The sequence below is a fragment of the Dromiciops gliroides genome, chromosome 4 (assembly GCF_019393635.1).
Source record: "Dromiciops gliroides isolate mDroGli1 chromosome 4, mDroGli1.pri, whole genome shotgun sequence".
In the NCBI taxonomy this organism is placed as follows: domain Eukaryota; kingdom Metazoa; phylum Chordata; class Mammalia; order Microbiotheria; family Microbiotheriidae; genus Dromiciops; species Dromiciops gliroides.
In genome coordinates this window covers 483,816,781-483,840,537 of record NC_057864.1, presented here as the reverse complement: position 1 = coordinate 483,840,537, position 23,757 = coordinate 483,816,781, and the positions used below count along the sequence as shown (strand labels likewise).

General features: G+C 48.8%; 1 protein-coding gene across 1 annotated transcript in view; it reads right to left on the bottom strand.

The window, feature by feature from the left end:
• Positions 1-23,220, bottom strand: part of RNPEPL1 (arginyl aminopeptidase like 1) — a 38,460-nt gene extending 15,240 nt beyond the window's left edge. Inside the window, exon 1 of the mRNA XM_044002255.1 lies at positions 22,247-23,220. Coding sequence (XP_043858190.1) covers positions 22,247-23,107 — 861 coding nt within the window. The 5' untranslated portion in view covers positions 23,108-23,220. The remainder of the gene's footprint in view (positions 1-22,246) is intronic.
• Between the last annotated feature and the right edge of the window lie 537 nt (positions 23,221-23,757).

Here is a 23,757-nt window from a genome sequence, read left to right as displayed (position 1 = left end):
GTGGTCCTTGCATTTGTAACACTAGCTCCTAGATCTCCTTCAATTCATAACCCCCCCCATGGGCCCCTATGTCACCCCCATTCAGCAGGAAGCAGTAACAGAAGAGATGATCTTCGTCCTTTTTCCTGGGGTATATGAAAAGGGGGGAATGATGTGGGAGGCAAAAAGGGGTTCATAGAAAAACCTAAGACCAAAGCTCTAATTCAGATATGAGCTCTAAGATTTGGAAAACAAGTTAGGGCCTAGGTTCTCTTACCCACATAAATCAGTACCTATGACAAGAACATACAGGGGCAGGTCAAAAAGGCCCTAACAGTAACAATGATATACTGACAGGCTATAGAAACTCAAACTGGAAATAAATGAAGATGTTTTGAAACTAAGCATGGGAATCAGAAAGAGACATGCGCAGAAAAGGCGAAATTTGTCCCCAGATTCACCTTATGATGTGTAAACCCCCAAAACACACCTCTACTGAAAAAGGTACCCGCCTCGGGGGTTGGCTTAGGCCCCTAGGAACTCCAAATTAGGACAGGCCCTCCCCTGTACCTCCCAAAGGTGGAGATTATTACAATGAGACTGATAATTTATCCATACTGTCTTTTCTTTCCCTATTCGAGAGATACCTTTCTATTTTTCTGGTTTTCTCCCTGTGTTCACTCACAGTATTGCAATAAAACTGAGTCTTCTAATTCTTTTCTTTTCTTTTTTTTTTGGTGAGGCAATTGGGGCTAAGTGACTTGCCCAGGGTCACACAGCTAGTAAGTGTTAAGTGTCTGAGGCCGGATTTGAACTCGGGTACTCCTGACTCCAAGGCCAGTGCTCTATCCACTGAGCCACCTAGCTGCCCCTGAGTCTTCTAATTCTTTTGGGATGACTCATGATATCAATTTGACCCTAATTCCATCCCACATCACATGGATGATGGACTGGAGCAGGGAGAGACTGGGGAGAGACAGACACCCCCCCCACACACACACACCCAGCACTACTGCAACAGTCCAGATGTGAGGTGATAAGGGTCTGCACTCGAGGGGTGAGAAAAGAAGGTATGAGGAGACAAGGGGGAGGGAGGATCTGAGAGATATTGCTAAGATGAAATGGACAACAGATGTGGCCAAGGTGAAATCGACAAGCCTTGGCACCATATTGGATATGGAAGGGAGAAAGTAAGGAATCCATGATGACTCCTAGGTTGGGAGTCTGGGGGACTGGGAAGATGGGGGTGCCCTCCACACTAGCAGGGAATGTAGAGAGGAGGAGGATTTCTCTTTTGGACATCTGTTTGAAACGTGAGATTGGAGGTGAGCAGAGAGCTTGAGAGTGATTCGACTTAAGGAAATAAGGCTCCAACCTGTGTGTGTGTGTATGCATGCATGCAGGCTGCCAAATAAGATATGTGTCCCAGAAGGAACTTCCCAAAGGCCGGAAGGACTTCAGCGCACTTGGCCAACAAGAGCTACCATTAATAACCTTAATATTAAAGGCAGTATCTAGAGGACACTGAGACAGCCTAGAAACCAGAGGGAGGATGCCACCTACAGGGAAGTGAAACGGTTGGCTGACTCTTAAGTTATTTGAACATTACTCTTCAAGTACCTAAGAAAGGTATTTTTAAAAACCACCAACAAAGAAACAACCTTGACTACATCTCAGCTGAATTAAGGCAGAAGTGTCCAACAATCCAATTAAGTTCAATTCAACAAGAATTTATGCCAACTCCTGTACCAGACAATGAGGAAACCTCCCATGCACCCATGTAGCTTACAGACTAGACTACTAGATGTATACAAAGGCTACATAATCATGTATGAACAAGGTAAATATTTTAAATAAATACCATCATCAGGGAAAGTGCGCCAATAATCATCGGCGGGGCGTTGGGCTTTCCTGGAAGCTAAGGATGAGGGGAGGGGGGGTCAGTGAGGAGGAAGTGAAGCATGGCTGAAAACAGACAAGGAGGAGAAAGGGAGGTGCATGCTGGGGGTCATATACAGCAGAGCTCCAAGAAGGAACTGATGTGGGACAGAACACAGAGGATCAGGAATCAAGATGGAGGATGGCAGTCAGTGACCAAAGGGATGAAATATGCCCCCACTGGATGGCAGTGCCTAGGGGTGGAGGCCTTGTCACCTACCTATACTCCAGTTCTGACCTCTAGTCCTAAACTGAGTAGACTGCACCAAAGAAAAAAGAAAGAAGGGATTGTTAAGAGACAGGCACTCTGTGTACTCTGTGAGAAAGTAATTATTCATAATGAGTTTTCTTGGGGGGACTCAGATCAGTTTTAGCCCTTTTTCCTCCCACTTTAGAGTTCAATTCTTAGGAGGAACTTTAGCTGGTTTGGGGACCAGCCTAAGGGTACAAGAGAGATGGAGATAGATTCTTTTGTCTAGCTAAATTGAGCTGATGGGATTATACCGCACCTAAAGACTGGATTCACTCTTTGGGTCCCTCTCATTAGGTCATCCCATCATTAGTTCATAGGTAGAACTCATTTAATATGGACCACCCTCAAGTCATGCCAACCAATGGAACTGAATGAGCTTTGCTCATGTATAGGGACAAAAACCCAAGGTGGGGGGTGGGGGTGGGGTTCTTGGACTACAGTCTTGGTGTGTGCTCTCCTCTTAGAACAGAGTAGGTAATGTAGAGACTACATGGTGCTGGGGCTTTTCTGCTTGTGTTAACTGCCACGCAGTCAATGCATTACTCATATTTAATATCAATTAATAATGAATACTTACTGCCAAAACAGGTGTAATACCCATTATCATAGAAATAGCCATTAATATATAAGTAGCAATAATTTAAGAAAGCACAGCCTAGCCACCAATAATTTAGCAAACACACCAACAACATGTGAAGTCCCCCTCCCTGACTCCCAAGAGAGCAGGTGCTGAACTTGGAATAGAAGGGCCTGAGTTCAAGTCTCCGCTCTGCTACCTGTGTGCTTTGGGGCAGGCCACTTTACTCCTCTAAGCCCCGGCTGAAAGGGCTGGGCTGGCTCTGAGGCTCTTCTGCCTCTCCAACTGGGGCCCTCTTTCCTCCAGCGACCTTCATCCATCCCTACCAGTTTGGCTCCACATCTACCTATGCTTTAAACAGCAAAGACAGAACGTTGTGAGCAGGCTGCCAGGCTCCAAAGAGATTTCTCCTTTGCACTCTCAGGATTAAGATATGAATGAGCCCCCAAACCAGGTAGAAATATTCACCCAGGAAAACCCCCTAATTCCTAGGAGAACAAAGGGGTGCCCATCACAGATTACGTGATCGATTGATTGAAGGTACAGCAGGAAGGGGCCACTAGGTGGCGCCATCATAGCGCATCAAGTGCCAGGGCCAGAGTCAGGAAGACCTGAGTTCAAGTTTGGCCTCAGACATTTTCTAGTGTGTGACTCTGGGCAAAATAAAAATACAACACAGAATAAATAATGTGAATTTGTGGGTTTCTAAGTTAATAGGGCTATCACATTCTTTTAAGGTTTGATACCACTGGCTTAAGCAACTGCTGGACATGGCGGGTCCTACTAGATATTTACTATGTTATCATGAGATTGGAGAGAAAGAAGAGATCTAGTCAGTAGACTTGCCCATGGTCACACGGGCAGTGTCAGAGGGAGGAATCCTGAGATCCCAAAGCCAGTGCTCTTGCCATTGTACTAGGCAAGGCTAGCCGGAGAAGCTCCACCCCATAGAAGTCTGTTCTTGGAGCCAAGAGAATTACTGGAGAGTTGGAACTGGAGGGGAGAAAATTCTCCATTTGAATTTGATTGTGGGAAACTCCAGTCTCAGCTTGGTCAGTTATCATGACAAGAAAATAGTCAAGGCACCAGCCCAGTCGAGCCAGCAGCAGGCCCAAGGACAGGTCTTGGTCCAGTTCAAATACCAGTTGGGCCAGGCTAGCAAGGCTGTAGCGCACAGGATGCTGCTGCCAGGGGCCAGACCATGCCTCACCCAACTCAGGGATCAGGCACCCAAGCAGCGATTCACAAATTGTGCCTGCCTGTCACAAGCACTGGCCGGACATAGCTCAGGGCAGCAGATGAGGCATGGGAGGCCAAGGTCTCCTTTAGTATCTGGAAGCCAAATGGCTACCACGGAGAGGGGTTTCCTCAGATCTATTTCTGTCATTCCCAAATTCCCTTAAGATGCCCCAGAGGCAGAGAAGATTATGAGGTGATATAAAGAATTAATTTTGATTTGGGGTTTCCATGGCCACATCTTTGCTTCATGATGGTCAGACTGAAAAGATGTCATCTTGAAAAGCCTAAGAGAAGATGGGTGTGTACTTGAAGAGATTATAGAAAAGAACAACTAAATATCTAAATCTCCTCTAGTAGTTCCCCTATGCCCACATGGGCCTGGCCAAATTATAATGGGGACAGCCCAGGGGGTATGTTGAACCAATTGGAGACTCGGCAGGGTTAAGAACCTCCCCTTCCTGTGGGAGAGGAAAAAAGAGAGAGGGAGAGAGATGCTGGTGTGGTGGTGAGTTTGTCTATCCCCTTTTTCATTGTCCCTAGCTCTATTAACTTCACCTGTGTTTTAAATTTGTTCCCATTAATAAAACTTGTTTTGTTTTGGTTTTTAAGAGGCTGTTGGGAGGAGCTAGGTGGCACAATGGATAAAGTACCAGCCCTGGATTCAGGAGGACCTGAGTTCAAATCCATCCTCAGACTCTTGACACATACTAGCTGTGTGACCCTGGGCAAGTCACTTAACCCTCATTGCCCTGAATCTCCCTGTTAATCTCCTTTCTTACCCCAATATTACAGCAAGCCTCCCAATTAACTCTCCCCATACTAAATTACAGTGAAGAGGTACAGAGGAGGGTATCCTTCCACCTCACACATTGTGGAGTCTCAGCCTCACCCCCATCAAACCAAGAGACAGTCCACCCCGCCAATAAAGCAGACCCTTCCAGCCCTGGCTCAACAACTCTTCATCAAGTGGACTGTTTGGATGCTCTTGAGAGGCCTGGGAACAATCATAAGTGAGAACAGTTTAGTAGTGTCCAGCTCATATAAGCAAGTGGTGTTTCTGCCAACAGAATGGAAACTCCCTGAAAGCTGGGCCTGTCTCTCTCTTGTCTTTGTATCTCCACAGCCTGGTATATTACCTGACACTCACAAGGTACATGAGAAATGAATGTGCCTAACAATCATTAACAATATGTATGAGAGGGGGCAGCTAGGTGGTGCAGTGGATAAAGCACTGGCCCTGGAGTCAGGAGGACCTGAGTTCAAATCCGGCCTCGGACACTTGACACTTACTAGCTGTGTGACCCTGGGCAAGTCACTTAACCCCCATTGCCCTGCAAAACAAACAAAAAAACCCAATATGTATGAGGACAACAAGGATGTAAATGGAAAGAACCCCCCTAAAAAGTGAATGCTGTCTAATGATAATCACCAACTCTGCCCCCAGGGAAGAAATGAGACCCATATCTCCCTCTTGGCTGGGGGGGGGGTGGTCTCCAGAGTTAGAACACCCCTCCATGGACAGACGGATTCATTTTGTTAAAATGCCTTTCATTTTTTCCTTCTCTTTTTCTCCAATCCTTTGTCACAAAGGAAGGCTTGCTGAGTAGGAGGGGAGGAAGGATATATTTGGAAATGAACTAAAGATTTCAATTAAAATGTTTTTAAACGTCCAAGGCAGAGGGTTGGGATTGGATGGAGTGTGGCAATCCAGATGTTCACCTGGAGTCTGGGGTTTTTCAGGCTCTGTCTCGGAGAAATAGAGGGGAAAAGAAATATGACCAAACAGAAGGTGGAAAATGCCAGGGAGAAAGTGGGAGAAATGAGTTGCTATGTGCATGTGGGCAAGGAGATGAAAGCCTCTTTAATGAATTAACTGCTCAGTGTAAGCTTCCCTGAGCCCAGCCCAGCCCTGGAGTGGCAGCTATTTCCTGGAGCAGAGGGAGGATGACAGGAGACTGTGGCTGGGGCTGGGGGCACCTGGGGGCCCTCCAGAGCTCTAGTTGCCAGGAGGGAAAACCTGAGAAGAGCCGTTCCTGGTGACTGAAGCCAAGGGGTTTGAGCCTGGAGCAGGCAGAGAGACTCTGGGGGGGGAAGCAGGAGACCAGGAGAGAGGTCTGGGACTAAGAATGTGGGAACAGCCTCCACTAGGGGGTTAGGTTGGCAGGGCAGCCAAAGAACAGCCCTTGGGACCACAATCAGGTCATAGCTCAAGCACCAGTGGCTCCCTAGTGCCTGGAGGAGCCAACAGAAATAAACGCCTGGGCTTGGCATTCAAAGCCTGGCACAATCGAGTCCTGGCTTCTGGGGCCTTCTCCCAAGCTGTACCCCATACCTGAAATGCTCTGCTTTTTCACTTCTGACTCCCACAATCCCTTGCTCCCCTCAAAGCTTAGCTCAAGGGCCACATTTCAGGAGCCCTTCCTGGTCTACTAGGGTTTCCTCCACAAATTTAGGTGAAGTCAATGTGCATTTATCAAACACCTATCGAGTGCCAGGCCTTGAGCTAAGCCCCCAAGGGTACAAAAACAGAAGTCAAACAGTAGCTGCTGCCAGATGCCAGATGCGTGTGTAGACATGCATTGCGTTTACTCTAAATCCTTTGGGTTCATCTGATTTCTTTCTCTTTTAAGATATTTGAAATGCAACTTTATTTTGTTCAAAAGGAAAAGAAATGGGAGTAGCAGTAACAAAAAATATTCACCACTGAATAATGTGCTGGGATTGCAGAAGTCTTGTCTTTGAAACTCAAGGGGGTGGGGGGGCATAGCAGCTAGGTGGTGCAGTGGATAAAGCACCCACCCTGGATTCAGGAAGACCTGAGTTCAAATCCACCCTCAGACACTAGCCACTAGCTGTGTGACCTTGGGCAAGTTGCTTAACTCTGGGGGGGAGAGAAACTCACAGGGGCCAGAATTATGGATTCAAGACAGCAAGATACACACACAAATCCAAAATAGGAATTCTTTTTCTAATGTCGCATCCACTCTGAGGCCATTCATCTCCTTCAGCATCCCAAAGATTAAGCACCTGCTCCCATTAGGTATACAAGAAAGAGGGAAGGGAGGCAAGAAGCATGTATTAAGCACCTACTATGTGCCACAGAAAACCTTTCCAAAGCTCTCTTCATTCCAGTGCCCCCCCCATCACTTCCTATTTATCATATACATGGCTACTTTGTATATATTTGTCTGCCTGTGATCTCCCCCACTAGACTATAAATTCTCTTTGGCTGGCACATAGTAGGCACTCAATCTATGTGGATGAATGGATTGATCAGTTGCTAGGCACTTAAAAATATGATCTCATTCGAACCTCCCAACAACCTTGACAGGCAGGTGCTATTATTATCCCCATTTGACAAATGAGGAAACTGAGGCTGGCAGCGATTAAGTGACTTGCTCAAGGTCACACAGCTAGTAAGTTTCTGAGGCCAAATCTGAACAAGTCTCTGTGACTCAAGACTCAGAGCTACCCACTGAGCCACCTGGCTGTCCCACTGACATCCCAGGACAGTTACCTATAAAATCCTGGACTCTTAACTTCCCGTTACAGGTCATTGTCTTCTTTGGGAGCACAATGCCTGAGGTGGATCTATCTGCTAACATCGATCCTAACTCCATGCCTGGTCCAAGACCTCTCCTCTCTCCCCATTTATGACCATGCGCCCTCCTCAAAAACCTCACCAGTCCCCTGTGACTGAGCGTTCATTCACTTCAATCCCAGAAACCTTTACAACTGGCGCCTGCCAGGCTCTAGAAAGACAGACACAGGGGAGAGGGTCCCTTCTCTCATTCTTTCAGGAATACGTGACAAGAAAAGAAAAGCAAGAACCCTTGGGGGGGGCGGGCCTAGCAGTGCGGGGAGGACACAAGGGGAGTCCGGAAAGGCCTCAGCTGGTGGGGGCAGCAGAGCCCATGCTCCTCGCCATCACCCTGCACTGAACTGCCTTTTTCTCTCCCAAGCCTCCAGCCTCTCCTCGGCCTCATTTCCTGCCCTTGCATCCCATTCTTTTGCCTATGTTTGCGCGCGCGCGCGCACACACACACACACACACACACACACACACACACACACACACACACACACAGACTTAATACATGAGAAGCAACATGGCTTAGCAGATCGTCAGCCTCAGAGCCAGGAAAATCCGGGTTCAATTCCTGCCCCTCAACTTACTGACCATGAGATTCTGGACAAGTCATAGCCTCAGAGTGCTCTGAATGATGAACTCTAAGCGTGTAAGCCACAGAGGAGGTGCTGCCCTGCTCTGGCGGAGGGGGTTTCCCTTTCCAGGAATCCCCTAAGTCCCCTGTCCCTACCCTGCTCTCATTTCCCAGGGATGACCTCTCCCATCCAGCCACCATCTCAAATGTCCATTTCTGCCCTCCCTGGCATGACCTAGTCTTCCTTTCTCCTTTGTGCCCATGGGGCAAAGGAATCCAGAGCGGGAAGGAGAGAGGACAAGAGCTGTCACAAGAGAGCCAAGCCCTCAACGGGCACCAGGCATTGTTCTTCTGATCTTTATTTAGCTCCAACCAAACACGCCACATGACTCAGGCAATAAATAAGTAAACAGACCTTCTTTGGAGGCCAGCGCCAGAGGTCTCCTGCGGAGGATGGCTGTTTTTCACATCTCCCACAGAGGCGGTTATGATGACTAAAATACAAATGCATCTGAAAGCACTCCTGAAGCCATTGTGTCACTGGGCATTTTCTCAAACAGATGTCACTGTGACAGCAGACTCCAAGGAACATCCTGATATTTGGGAAGGGGGAACCATGGATGTTGTCGGTCCAGGCTGACGTAAAGGGTCCCAGCCTTTCTTGAACATGATGGGTCCAATGGAAGGGGCCTGGGTTCAAATCCCAGCTCTGCTCCTTATCCCTGGGGCCACTGCCCTCTGCGCACGGGCCAGATGAACTATTCTAAATTCCAGTTCTAAATCCACAGTAATCTCCCGATTATCCTCTCCTTAGTCGGCCTTTCAAGCCAACTCAGACTTGTGCCCTTCACCCCGGCTGACCTCCCTTCTCTGCTCCCTTTCCCACCCCCCTTTCTCTCCTCTACAGCTACTGATGTGAAACAGCTTCAAATACAGAAAAAACAGGCTTCTGGCCAGGGACAGAAGGGATCGCTTAAGGGCTGGAAAGGTTGCGTGTGGCATTCAGGAAATCTAATCAGAGGATCACCAACTTGGGGCTGGAAGGTCCTTAGAGTTTATCTAGTCCATCCCCTTCACTTCACAGATGAGTAAACTGAGGCCTGGAAGTTAGGTGGCACTAGAGCGCATAGAGCACTGCACCTGGAGTCAATAAGCTTCATCTTCCTTAGTTCAAATCCCACCTCAGACACTTACTAGTGGTGACCCCAGGCAAGTCACTTAACCCCGTTTGCCTCAGTTTCCTCACCCATAAAATGAGCTGGAGAAAGAAATGGCAAACCACTCCAGTATCTCTGCCAAGAAAATCCCAAATGGGCTCACAGAGTTGGGAACAACTAAAAAACCAAGAAGAAACTGAGGCACAGAGTGGGAAAAGTGACTTGCCCAGGTACATGAGTACAAAGGAGCTTTAGAACAAGAAGGGACCTCTGAGATCATTGAAGCCAACACCTTTGTTTTGCGGATGATGAGAGGAAGGGTTTGCTCAAGACCACCCAAGCACTAAACGGCAGAGATGGGGTCCGGCCTCAAGTCCTCTACCTCCAAGGCCAGCACTCTGCACTGAACCCAACGCCTCCTCAAGGGGGATTGGAGCCAAAAGGGATGAGAGGAGGGCAAAATGCTCTATTTATATCCCCAAGCTCGGTACCAGAGAGTTGTTACAGAGTAGGGGGAAGAATAGAAGTCCATTATGCCCAGCGATCCACAGGAGAGAAAATCTATGAGAGGAGCCAACAATAAAACCCATGGTCTCAAATGTCTCCACCAAACTGTGCCGAGTAACGAGGAAGATGACCTGGTAGGTAAATTTAGCATCACTCACACCACAGAGACACGATGTGATAAAAGGCGTGACTGAGTTATGGCTCAGGCAATACCTAATTAATGAGGAACAGATCTGCTCTATGCAAAATTGCTCCAAACTACAGATAACAAGAAATACAAATTAAAGGAACGGTGCATGTTGGAGGGGCTGTGGAAAGGCAGGCATACTCACTAACGGCTGGTCCAGGTCTCTGAGGAGCAATGCAGAATTGTGCTAAGAAAGTAAGTAAAAGGCCACCTCCTTTGACACAGAGGCACTGAATGGGGCATGTACCCAAGAAGGTCAAAGATAGAAAAAAAAAATCTCATACATAATAAAGTATTTCCAGCACTACTTTTTGTGGTAGTGAAGAACTAGAAGCAAAAAGCATGCCCAATGATTGGAGATGGCTGCAACAAGCTGCTATTCATGAGTGTGATGGAATATCACTGTGCCTCAAGAAACAAAAAATATGCAGGTGGGAGGTATGGGAAGGTTCATATGAACTGATGCAAAGTAAATGGAAGCAGGAAAATGATATACACAATATAAACAGAAAGAACAAAAAAATCAAAACTGAATGTTGTGAAAGTATAATGATCAAGCCTGACCCCACAGAAGAGATATGAGAACTCCCCTCCCCTCCACTTCTGGAGGTGGGGACTATGGATGCAGAATATGGCATATAATATCAGGCTTGATTGATGCGCGAATTAGTTTTGCTGAATTGCCCCTCCCCACTTTTGTTTTCAGTGGCAGTTGGGTGACTTTATCAGTGGATAGAATTTGGGATGAGGAGTCAGGAAGACCCAAGTTCAAATTCAGCCTCAAACACTAAGTGCAATCCTTTCCTCATCTGTAAAATGGCAGTGATAATAGCACCTACCTCCCAAAGTCGTTGTGAAAATGAGATGATAATTGTAAAGTGTTTTGCAAACCTTAAAGCAGTCTATAAATGCTAGCTATCTTTATTATGAGGAATGGTTGGGAACAGGAGAATTAGGGAAGAAAGTTGATATAAAAACAAAAAACTACTTTGAAAAATAAGGAACAGAATTTACAAAGGGGGAAGTGTGTGTGTGTGTGTGTGTGTGTGTGTGTGTGTTGTGGAGGAAGGGGAAGCAATGGATTCGGCCTTAATTCATCTTCAATATCCTCTATTCTTTTCCATTTCTTTACATATTCTTGGTGGCCTCCAGAGAACCCCTCCTTCCTTAAGATAATGCATCCCTCACTGCCATCTTCAGTACTCGATGCTCCTTCTCTTCTGTCCCTGGACACAGAGAGCCAGGAAGAGGAATTGGCAGTCTTTCTGTTCTTTCCTGCCACTTCCAGACCCTCCCCCCTGGACACCATCACTTAGCAACCTCTCCTCCTCTGAGGCTCAGACCATCTGTCTATGTCAGCCAGTTGGGATCCTTACTGCTAGGATTCGGAGGCCCCCAGGTCACGAGTTCTCCCTCCTTTCTCAATACCTGCCAGGTCCTCTCTCAACAATCCATTCCTTCCCTTCCTAACCAGAGATTTCAATAAACAAATCTATCCACTCACAATTCTCTTGGCCTCCAATCCATCATTCCCTACAGCTTTACTCTATCTGACCTGCCCAGGAAAATACAGGACTGTGTCACCTCCAGTAGTGGAAACTTTAAAATGCCCTTTTCTGCTCAGTCTAGCCTTGTTTCACCTCTGCTTTCCTTCTCCTAAACGGATTCTGTAATAACTGAAATCTTCAGGCCTGCCATCATTCTTTGCTCCCCAAATTCATTATCCTTATTCTGGCTTCACTGTCCTCCTGTGTCAAAGCACAGCAGTAAATGAATATAGCAATCTCCTATTTGATAAAACCAAAGAATTTAGCTTCCAGGATAAGAACTCACTATTTGACAAAAACTGCTGAGAAAAATGGAAAATAGTATGGCAGAAACTAGGAAACAACATCTTACACCGTACATCAAAGTAAAATCAAAATGGATACAAGATCTAGACATAAAGGGTGATACCATAGGCAAATTAGAAAAGGAAGGAATAGTTTACTTGTCAGATCAATGGAGAGGGTAAAAATTTATGACCAAAGATGAGATAAAGAACATTATGAAATGTAGAGTGGATCATTTTGACTATATTAAATTAAAAATGTCTTGCATAAATAAAACCAATGCAAGACAAGAAGGAAAGCAGAAAGCTGGGAAACAATTTTTGCAGACAGTGTTTCTGATAAAGGCCTCATATCTAAAATATAAAGAGAACTGAATCAAATCTATAAGAATACAAGTCATTCCTCAATTGAGAAATGGTCAAAGGATATGAACAGGCAGTTTTCAGATGATGAAATTAAAGCTATCTATAGCCATATCAAAAAATGTTCTCAATCACTACTGATTACAGGAATGCAAATTAAAACTACTCTGAGGTACCACCTCATACTTAGGCAATTGGCTAATATGACAAAAAAATGAAAATTAATAAATGATGGAGAAGATGTGGGAAAATTGGAACACTAATGCACTGTTAGTGGAGCTGTGAACTGATCCAACCATTCTGGAGAGCAATTTGGAACCATGCCCAAAAGGCTTTAAAACTGTGCATACCCTTTGATTCAGCAATATCACTACTAGATCTATATCCCAAAGAGATCATAAAAAAAGGGAAAAGGACACACATATACAAAAATATTTATAGCTACTCTTTTTGTGGTGGCAATTAATTGGAAATTGAGGGGATGCCCATCAATTGGTGAATGGCTAAACAAGTTGTGGTATACGAATGTAATGGAATACTATTGTGCTGTAAGAAATGATAAGCAGATGGATTTCAGAAAAACCTGGAAAGACTTAACATGAATTGATGCTGAGTGAAATGAGCAGAACCAAGAGAACATCGTACACAGTATCAACATTTTGTGAGGGTCAACTGTGAAAGACTTAACTCTTCTCAGCAATACAATGATCCAAGACAATGCCAAAAGACTGATGGTGGAAAATGCTCTTCACAACCAGAAGAACTGTGGTATCTGAATGCAGATTGAAGTATATTATTTTCACTTTTGTTGTTGCTTTTTTGTTATTCTTTTTGTTTATTCTTTCCTCAATCTTTTTTTCTTTTTGTTCTGATCCTTCTCTTACACCATGACTAATGTAGAAATGTGTTTAACATGATTGTAATGCATAACCCAAATAAATAAATAAATGGCTGGATGAATAAATAACTATATAAGTGAATCTATATGTGTTTTAAGTATATATTATGTATATGTATATATAATGTATATAGGTGCATATGTATATATACCTATATACATATATATTTATCATTTCATTATTTTAACTTTAACTTTAAAATTAAGTCCTGGGGCAGCTAGGTGGCGCAGTGCATTGAGCACCAGCCCTGGATTCAGGAGTACCTGAGTTCAAATCCGGCTTCAGACACTTGACACTTACTAGCTTGTGACCCTGGGCAAGTCACTTAACCCCAACTGCTTCGCAAAAAAAAAAAAAAATTAAGTCCTGAATTCTCTCCCTCCCTCCAGTCCCTCCTCTCTCATTGAGAAGGCAAGCAATATGATATGTAATTGACTAATTCAATAATACACTGTCCTCCATCCTTGTATCAGCCAGCAAGTCCCACCTGCTTGTCCTCTATACTAGATAAGCACCAGGTTCAAACACCATCTCAGCTCATGGGATCACACAAGAATAGATTGAGAAATGGAAAGGATCTTAGAAGCCACTAAGTCTGAGCCCTCATTTTATGAATGAGGAAATTGAAGAAGAGAGAGGTTAAGTCACTTGTGCGGTGGCCTCCCCTAGCATCCCACAGACATTAAGAGCCTGGGTCTGTCTTTCTGACTCTCCAGCCAGTACCCGCCCATGGCCCTATCTGCTACACTGCAGCGCCTCAGGGCATATGCTCTCATTTCTTGTTCATCTCTGCCAGAGGAAGCCACAAATCAGCGCCGTACCTAATCTCCACTCATCCTTCTTTGCTGTGTGACAAAGGGTGTCTTCTTCACTGATTGGCTCCATCCAAGGCCCCGCAGTGGCTGTTCTAAGCCTCCTTCTTTTTTTTTTTAGTGAGGCAATTGGGGTTAAGTGACTTGCCATGGGTCACACAGCTAGTAAGTGTTAAGTGTCTGAGGCCGGATTTGAACCCAGGTACTCCTAACTCCAGGGCCGGTGCTCTATCCACTGCGCCACCTAGCTGCCCCAACCTCCTTCTTTCTTTCCCCAAGACATCGACACCACCCCACAACTGCCTGATCTCAGTAGGTATCTGAACGTCCCACTTACTAAGAAAATAGAAGGATGTTGGGGCAGCTACGTGGTGCAGTGGATAAAGCACTGGCCCTGGATTCAGAAGGACCTGAGTTCAAATCCGACCTCAGGTATTTGACTTACCAGCTGTGTGACCCTGGGTAAGTCACTTAACCCTCATTGCTACACATACACACACACACAAAAGAAGAGAAGGATGAGCTCCCTCTACTTTATGCCCCCAAACCCTCCAACACCCCCACCCATTCCGTCCTCCTTTATTCTCTTAAGGAAGAGACCACCAAGGTCTCCTCTCCCTCCCTCCTGTCTCATCTGAGGGCTTCTTGCTCGGTCTTCATCTTCCTTGACCTCTCTGGAACTTCTAAGACTGTCCAACCCCTTCGCTGAGGGATGCTTTGTGTCCCTTGGCACTGCTTTCCCCTGGCTTACCTCTTACCTGTCTGACGGCCTTTTCTTATCTCCTTTGCTGGTTCATTCTCCAGATGCCTCCCCTTAGCATGGGGATTTCCCGGGCTTTGTTTCTTCAGTTGATCTTTCCCCTCTTTCTCTCCTCTCTCAGAAACCTCATCAGCTCTCCCGAATTCAGTGTGGACCTCTATGGAGCTGCCTTCCAGATCCATCATGTTAGCCCTAACCTCTCTGCCAAGTTCCAAGAATGAGGCACCACGAGTCTGGTGGCTCTCTTCCTGCATGCCCTGTGGGTATTGCCAACAAACCTTGTCCAAAACAGAACTCACTAACTTCTCCCCTGACCCCGCCCCTCCACCAGACCCCCTATTTCTGTGAAGGGCACCACTGTCCTCGCAGTCACCCAGGTCAAAACCTTGAAGCCACCCCTGACTCTTCCTTCTTCAATACCACCTAGATCTAAACACTTGCCAAGTCTCATGATTTCCAGAGTCAGCAAGGAGTAGCCAAGAGAGCTCTGGCCTTGAAGTAAGGAAGATCCAAGTTCAAATCCCACCTCAGGCACTTACCAACTGTGTGACTCCTGGACAAACCTCTGGGCCTCAGTTTCCAAATCTGTAAAGTGAGGAGGCTATACACCAAGGATTCCAATGTCCTTTCCAGCTTTAAACCTGTTATTATTTACACTTTAGTCCTAGTATTTATGTCCACTCTCTAGAACATCTCCTGTGTCTATCTCCTTCTCTACCTTCACAGGGCTACCATCCTCTCAGAACTCTTATCACTCTGGTCTAGGATAACCTCCTAATGTGTCTCCCTGCTGCCACCCTCTCCCCTCTCTAATTTACCACCCAAACAATTGCTAAAAGAATCTGCCTGAAAGAATTGGAAGTTGAGGGAATATCCATCAATTGGGGAATGGCTGAACAAGTGGTGGTATATGAATGTAAAGGAATACTATTGTGCTGTAAGAAATAATAAGCAGATGGATTTCAGAAAAACCTGGAAAGACTTACATGAATTGAGGCTGAGTGAAATGAGCAGAACCAAGAGAACATTGTACACAGTATCAACAACATTTTGTGAGGGTCAACTGTGAAAGACTTAACTCTTCTCAGCAATACAATGATCCAAGATAATGCCAAAAGACTTAAGGTGGAAAATACTCTCCACATTCAGAAGAACTATGGAGTCTAAATGCAGATTGAAGCATACTATTTTCACTTTAGTTGTTGCTTTTTTGTTCTGTTTTGTGGGGCAATGGGGATTAAGTGACTTGCCCAGGATCACACAGCTAGTAAGTGTCAAGTGTTCGAGGCTGGATTTGAACTCAGGTCCTCCTGAATCCAGGGTTGGTGTTTTATTCACTCCACCACCTAGCTGCCCCCACTTTTTTGTTATAGTTCTTGTTTATTCTTTCTTGAGTTTTTTTCCCCCTTTTGTTCTGATTAATGTGGAAATATGTTTAACATGCTTATAATGGATAACCTATATCAAATTGCTTGCTGGCCTTGGGAAGGGGTGAGGGAAAAGAGGGTGGGAGAAACATTTAGAACTCAGAATATATCTTTACATGTAACTGAGAAAAATTGAAAATAAAAATAAGATAGAAAAAAAAAAGAATCTGCCCGAGGCACAGGTCTGACAAGAACCTTCCCATCAGACAACCTTCCCATTGCCTCTGGGGTAAAATACAAGCCAGTCTGCCACTGAAGGGCTGCCACAATCTGGCTGCCCCCTACATTCCATTCTGTACCCCTCCATTCTAGCCAAGCTGAAGTAGCAGCTATTCACCATGCACACCATTCTCTACATCTGAGAAAACACCCACACACACACACCACCTCTCAGAACATTTTCCTTGGAGAAGCCTTCCCTGACTTCACCTCACTGGTGGTGCTTCCTTCCCTCAATTTTCTTTACACTAGATTTGTTTGTGCACCACCAGTAGAGGCGTAAACTCCTGGAACACAAAGAATATCTCTGTGTGTGTGTGTGTGTGTGTGTGTGTGTGTGTGTGTGTGTGTGTGTCTCCCTCCCCGCCCCCTCTCTCTCTTCTTTGTATCCCCAATACCTAACACAGTCCCTGGCACATAGTAGACTCTTTACAACCATGTGATTAAATTGAAGATCTACTCCTATGAAGAAAGAGAAGCACTGTGGAGAACATTCAGGTGAAGATTAACGGATGTAGGAACAGAACTGATATTGTCACTGAAATATACTACAGACAGCTGGGCAGAAACAGGAAAATAGAGGAGCTGGTGAAACAGATCACAACAGGCCTGGATAGAAGGGAAGTACCACAGAGCAGTGACTGGGGATTTCAATTATCTATACGTCCCAGGACAGGCCACGTAATCATTTTGCGCTTTGCTTTCATGATTTCATCTTTCAAAAGGCTGAATGAATCTGTTCAAAGAAATAAGTCAATAAAGTATACATATACGAGACAGACTTGAGGGTCCATAAGAGAGGCTGACAGTCCTCTAAGAACAGCATCAGGTGTGCTGAAGCTCTAAGACTGGTGGAGAAAATGAATAACATTAAGGGGTGAAATGCAGGGCTTGGCTATATTGGAGAAAGGGGGAGGATCCAGGGAGGGATAGGACAACTGCTCAGGGTGGAGAGGACAATGATGATCAAGGAGGAGGAGAAGGCTGTTCTGTTCTCCCTGCCAAAAAGGATAGAACAAAAGTAGACAATAGGGAGGTGATGTTCGAAGTGAGTAGAAAGAGAAAGGGAGCAACTACCCTTAATGAGTTTAAGGCACCAGGCCCAGGTCAACTAAATACCAGGTTACTGAAAAAACTGACGATACTATTGTTGATCACTGTCAGTAACCTTTGAAAGATCATGGAGGGCCAGCCAGGTGGCGCTGTGGAAGGACCTAAGTTCAAATCCAGCCTCAGACACTTGATACTTCCTAGCTGTGTGACCCTGGGGAAGTCACTTAACCCTCAATGCTCTACAAAAAAAAAAAGAAAAAAATTCTACTGGATACAATGCAATGAAATTTGTATTGACATGTAACTTAGGGGGAAAATTCGAAATGAAAGATCATGGAGCATCAGTCACAAGGCTTGAGGAGGGTTAAGGTACCAATTTTCCAAAATAAAGAGGAGAAAATGGGGTCTGCAAATTATAGTCCACTGAGGTTGACTTCAAATACTGGAAAAATTCCAGAACTTATAAAGAGACGGGTAGTGAACATTTAGAAATAGAAGCAGCAACCACAAAGAATATGGCTTACTCAAGGTCACGGTCATGGGAGACTAACTTTATTACCTTCTTAAACAGGGGAGATTAGGGAATATAGTCTACCTAGGCTTTTTCAAAGCATCTGATAATTTCTTGTGCCATCCTTATGAAAAAGATGGAGAGATGGCAGTTCGTTTGAAAAAGATCTAGGGGTCTGAGTACACCTGCAGACTCAGTACATCAAGAATCTGATACAGCAGCTGAAAAGGAAAAAGGAATTTCTAACAATCAGAACTGTCCAAAAGTGGAAATGGGCTGCCTCTGGGAACAATGGATTCACCCCTCACTAGAAGTCTTCAAGCAAAGACCAGAAGACCACTTGCTGGGAATACTGCAGAGGGTTTTTTTTTTTACCCCAGGACTGAGTGGACCAGCTCATCTATGAAGTCCCTACTGATTCCGAGCTTGTGTGCTTTTCTCTCCTGCCACACTGGCTTATCATTTCAGGTAGAAGGTGTACCTCGTGCTTTCAGATGGAGAGCAAATCAGGAATCCAGAAACCCTCTGCACAGAAATCCACAGCTTCCAGTATTACCAGCATCCTGTACATTGTTCCCTCCCCCAAAATCTTTTTCACTCCCAGGGGCCAGTTTCTCTCCTATCTGGTGTCCTGAAGTCTGCCTAGCCAGAAAGGACAGTAGCTCTGGCTCAGCTTGGCTTGGCACAACCAAATGGACATTTTGAGCCTGTCAGATGTATACCGGGCGGTGCCAGCCCTTACTGCTAGCACGAACCAAGGGCCTGGCACTGCCAAACTGTCCCAGTGAGCTTCCGAACAGGGGATGTTCTGCTTTAGAAAGGCTAGCCACATCTGCTTTGGCTTCTAGGAATGAGAGGAATTTTTCCACTCTCAAGGAAAAACAAAACAACCAAACAAAGCCCTAGGTTGTTGGCTGGAGGGAAGGGGTCCTCAGCCTCCCATCAATCCAGACTCAGGGGGCCAAAGGTCTCACTGGATTCCCTGGGAAGGCTCTGCAGGGGAGCTGAAGATGTGTGCCAGGGGACTTTAGGAGTCATCGCAGGGATGGGCAGAAGGCCTGGCTGCCAGCAGCCCCACCTATCCCTTGCCTTTGGGCGTGCGGAGGGAGTGGCATCCAGACCAAGCTAAAGCAGTAGGGTGGTGGCAGCTGAAGAAGCTGAGACATGCCCCAGGCAGCCACGTGGCCATGTCTTATGACGTGGGCTTCTTTTCAAATGATCAGAAGGGGCAAATATGAACTCCCTGAGCCAGAAGAAGGAAGTACCAGGCTTCATCTTCCATGAAGAATATGCTACACATATGGGAGGTACCTGGGCCACCTGCTATCTGGAATTTGGTCAGCTCTGATACTTACTAGTCATGTGACCTTGGGCAAATCAATTCCAGTTCCTTTGCCTCAGTTTCCCTATCTGTAAAATGACAGGATTGGGCTTTCTGCTCTATCATACACACCTGCCTAAACTAGGTTAATCCAGTTTCCCTTAGTTATTAACACAGTCTCTTGAAATTATTTGTATCATTTGGTATAGATTGTGGTTTGTTTTTAAAAAATAGTATTCTTCCTTAAAGACAGGAACTATTCAATTTTCTTATTATCTCTGCCCACCTGAGCTGTGCTACATAAATGCCTCTTGGTTGACTGACTGACACTTGGGCAAAATGTAAGCCCCTTGAGGGCAGGGCCGGTTTCCTTCTGGCTTTGTGTCAGAACAACCAGCACACTGTCTGGCACCTCGCAAGGACTTTAAGGAGTGCTTCTGGGTTGCGTGACAGATCTGTGTAGACTCCCAGGAGAATGGAATCTGGGGGATGGGGAGGAAGGCTGAGGAGGGAAGAATCTGGTTGACTCTTGCCTTTCTGTAACCCCTAAGGGCCTACCACAGTGCCTGGGAAAAAGTGATTGAAAACTAGCAGTTTTTCTTCCTAAGCAGACTTGGACCCCATCTTGAGGCAATCCCAGAGGCCCCAGAGTCTGCTCCTGGTGTCCATGTCAAGGTCAACCAGGTGACATTTTGTTACTGACATTAGCTACTACAGATCCACTGAGAAGCCTGACTTCACAGACCTGCCCCTTCCCAGAAGACCCTGAGTGGTTCTTACTCAAGTCCTTCCTGTATGAAGGGTCACCCAAATGCTTGTCAGCATCTGCCTGGTCCCTGATGTCTCCTCCACAGTCCAGGAGCATGGGCTCAACTGTAAAAAGGGGGTAATTGCACCCATCTCCCCGGGGTGTGCTGGTGTTTATAAAGGGCTCAGCACACCCCACTACACAATTGCTTGTTTCCTGCCCTTCGGGCCCTCTTTAAATTCAGATTTCAATTGGTCGTCATTCCTTCACTCTCCATTGCCCAGGTCCTTGGAATGCAGACACAGCTGAGCAGAAAGAGGCCCTCAATCCGCCAAAGGAAGCACTGGGTCTGAATGACACCAGGGAAGCCTGCCCTGTCCTGGCATAAAGCGGGAAGGGCTGCTCACCCACCTCTCCAGACCCAGTTCTATTCACAGGTGCTGACAGGCTGGGGTTGGGAACCTCAGTATCCCAGCCCAAACACCTGGCCTCATTCGCTCCCTGACCCTACCAAGCTGCCCGTGCCTTGGCAGCACACATCCTCAAACCGTGCTGCTACACAGACTGAAATGAGATGAGAGACGGCCCCCTCAATCCAGTGTGATATGGTACAAAGAGCACTGGGTTCAAATCCCACCTGTTGCTTCCTACCTCAATGACCCTGAACAGATGACTTCACCTCCTAGGGCCTCAGTTTCCTCATCTGTAAAAGGAAGGGATTGGATCACATGGCCTCCGAGGTGCCTTCCAGCACAGTCTATGGTTCCATGATCCAGCCCAGAAATATTCCAACCTACTTTTTTTTGCTACATAAGCTCTAAGTCTCCCCTCTGTTCTGATAAGGAAGAGGAAGGCCTGGCCATTATTCAGACTTGACAGCCTTTCCTGACAAAGACAGACTTGCCTAGCTCGGGGTATTAGAGGAGTCTGTGAGCTGTGCAGAATCCAGGGGTTTGGGGGAGGGGAGGAAGGGGCAGGAGAGGCCCAGCAGGAGGGTTCCCAGGTCTTGTCAGGTTCTCAATATGGTCTAGAATGTTAAAGAACTCTGGAGTGGTTCTTGCCACAGTTCTCCTAGACGCAGGCCAGATATCTACCTCATGGCTCATTCTCTCTGGGTGCCAGGAACCCCACCCATCAGACACATGCCAGGCTCCTCTAAACCAAAAACAAAATTTGAAAAAAGGGGGCAAAAAGAGCACCCACAGATGCCCTTTCTGGAATCTAGAGGCTGTGTTTTCCCTAGAACTTTGCCCACTGCCCAGCCCAGCAAAGCTTTGCCTCCCCAAAGCACTATCCCAAGGAGCCGGCTACCAGGCAGGGCCAAGTACCACCCTGTGCCTCACACCCTCACTGTCAATAGCAACAGACAAGCCATTTATAAAAATTATTTTAGATTGTAGAAATATACCCTGGGGGGGAGGGGCTCCTTCTGTCGCTGATTCTTCCCCAACCGTGAATGAAGCTGTTTTTTCGAAAAATGCATTTGAACAGTAATCTCCCCCGGGTTCCCTGAAACTGTCAAACTGTCCCTTGAAGTTTCCCTCCCCCACCCTGGCTTGCTGCTTGGAAACCTGGGCCTTTCAGGGGGTCCCGTTCCTGGGAAGTTGCTGCTCTGATCCATTTTTCCATCGTAACTGAAAAGGGGTAAGGGTCTTGCCTAGGGATCCCATAGGGCCCTTGCAGGCACTAGGGGAGGCTGGGATATGCAGGGGAGGCTCTGCCCGCCCCAGCCGCCTGCAAGGGCTCCTGGGTGATCCTGGACAGGCGGAAGCATACATGGCATTCGGCAGGCCTGGCCCACAAGCTGTCAGAGGCAGTTCCCCTCCCCGCCCCCACCCCTGGGAAGCCTGGGCCTCCTCTGGGCAGTGGGCAGAAGCGGCCACTGTCTCGTGTCCCGACAGGCCCCCCGGACACTTGCAGCTCCCACCCCAGGCTCCAGGGCAAACCAACCACACCCAGCCCAAAGGGCCCCAGGACTGGGAGTCTGAGGTCTCAGATTCTGCTGCAGCTGGCTACCAGTCTGACCTTCAGCAATCGTCCCCCATCACCAACGTGGGCCTCAGTTTCCTCCTCAGTAAAAATGCTTCGAGGTTGGCCTGGCAGGCCCCCGAGGGCTGCGGGCCATATCAGTGTTAGATTCTCCAGCTCTTCTTCAAAAGAGCAAAGGAAAACAGAGGACGTCTGGCTCTCACCCGACAGCCGCCAAGCCCTCTCCCCTCCACCTCGGGGTGCCGGGGCGGGCAGGCTGGCAGGCCGCCGCTCCGGCCCCCCCCCCCGCTGGTAACCCCCTCCCCATACTCACGGCGGGGGCGTCGCTGCTGGTGTAGCGCAGCACGATGTGGAAGGGCTGGTGGGGCTGCAGAGCGCCGGGCAGGCTGATGGTCAGGGACGAGCCGTAGTCCGTGAAGGGCTCCACCCGGAAGAGCAGAGGGTGGCAGGGCCCCGGCGGCGCGCCCGGGAAAGTGGGCAGGGGCGGCGGGAGGCTGGGCGCCGGGGGCGGCTCGGGGTCCGGAGGCTGGCCGGCGTCGGGGGTGCGTCCGAGCGAAGGGCCGGGCGGCTGGCCGGCGTCCGGGCAGGGGCCGAGCGCGGGGGCCGGCGGCTGGCCGGCGTCGGGGGAGCGTCCGGGCGCAGGATCCGGCGGCTGGCCGGCGTCGGGGCGGGGGCCGGGCGCAGGGTCGGGCGGCTCGGCTGGGGCCAGGCCGCGGGGAGGGGCGCAGCAGGGCGCGGGGCCCGGGCGCTCGGCGGAGGCTTGGGGCGCGGGGCTGGGGCCGAACTCCGGGGCCGGATCCACCTCCGGGGCCGGGGCCGGGTCCGGGTCGGGCGCGAAGGCGAAGGCGCAGGGCGGCTGGCCTGGCGCGGCGGGCCGGTAGGCGGCCGAGTGGAGGCGCACGGCGGGGTGCGCGTCGAGCACGAGAGCCGGGGGCCCGGGCCGCAGCGCGCACAGCTCCAGCACCAGGCAGCCCGCCAGCTCCCGCGCAGCCGGCCGCAGCTCGAGCCCCAGCTGCAGATGGCGCAGGCGGAAGAGCTGCGAGCTGGCGGCCGAGGCCACGTCCGGGGCGGCCGCCGGGGCGGCCGCAGCAGCAGCAGCAGCAGCAGCCGCAGCCGCCGCGGCCTCGGGCCCCGCGGCCCCCGGCCCCTTGCGGCAGCAGCACTGGGCCGCCATGGGCCGGGGCCGGGGCCGGAGCCGGAGCCGGGGGCGCGGCCGGGGGGCGGGGGCCGGAGCCGGGGCCGGGCGGGCCGAGGCCGGGGCCGGGCGGGCCGGAGCCGGGCCGGGGCCGGCGCTATGTGAAATCCATGGGCGGGCAGGGCCTTCCGGAGGGAGCCGGGGCCGGGCCGGGGCCGGGGCCGGGCGGGGCGGGCCGGGGCGGGGCCGGGGGCGGGGCGCGGGGCGGGCCTGCTGCCCGGCGGGGAGGAGGAGGGGGAAGGGGGAGGGGGGAGGGGACCGGCTCGGAGCAGCCGGGGAAGTCTCGCGCGCAGAGACGGCCCGGGCCCGGCCCGGGCTCCCGGGTCCAGATCCCCGCCGAGCCTCGTGCCCGCTCTGCTCCCCTGGGGCCCTGCGCGCGCGCCCGGGTGGGCGGGCGGGGGAGGGGAGAAGGAAGAGAAGGAGAAGGGGGGGGGGGGCCGCTCGAAGAGGAGAAGGAGGAGGGGAAGGAGGAAAGAAGGGCCAGCCCCTGGGGAGGCGCGTCTGCCCGCCTGGCCCACTCCCAGGGCTCTCCGTTCCTCGACTGGCCCTGGGGATCAGGGATCTCTGAGAGCGGCTTCTGGGGACGGAGAGCAGAGGGAGTTCTACGATCTCTACACCTAGAAGGGTCC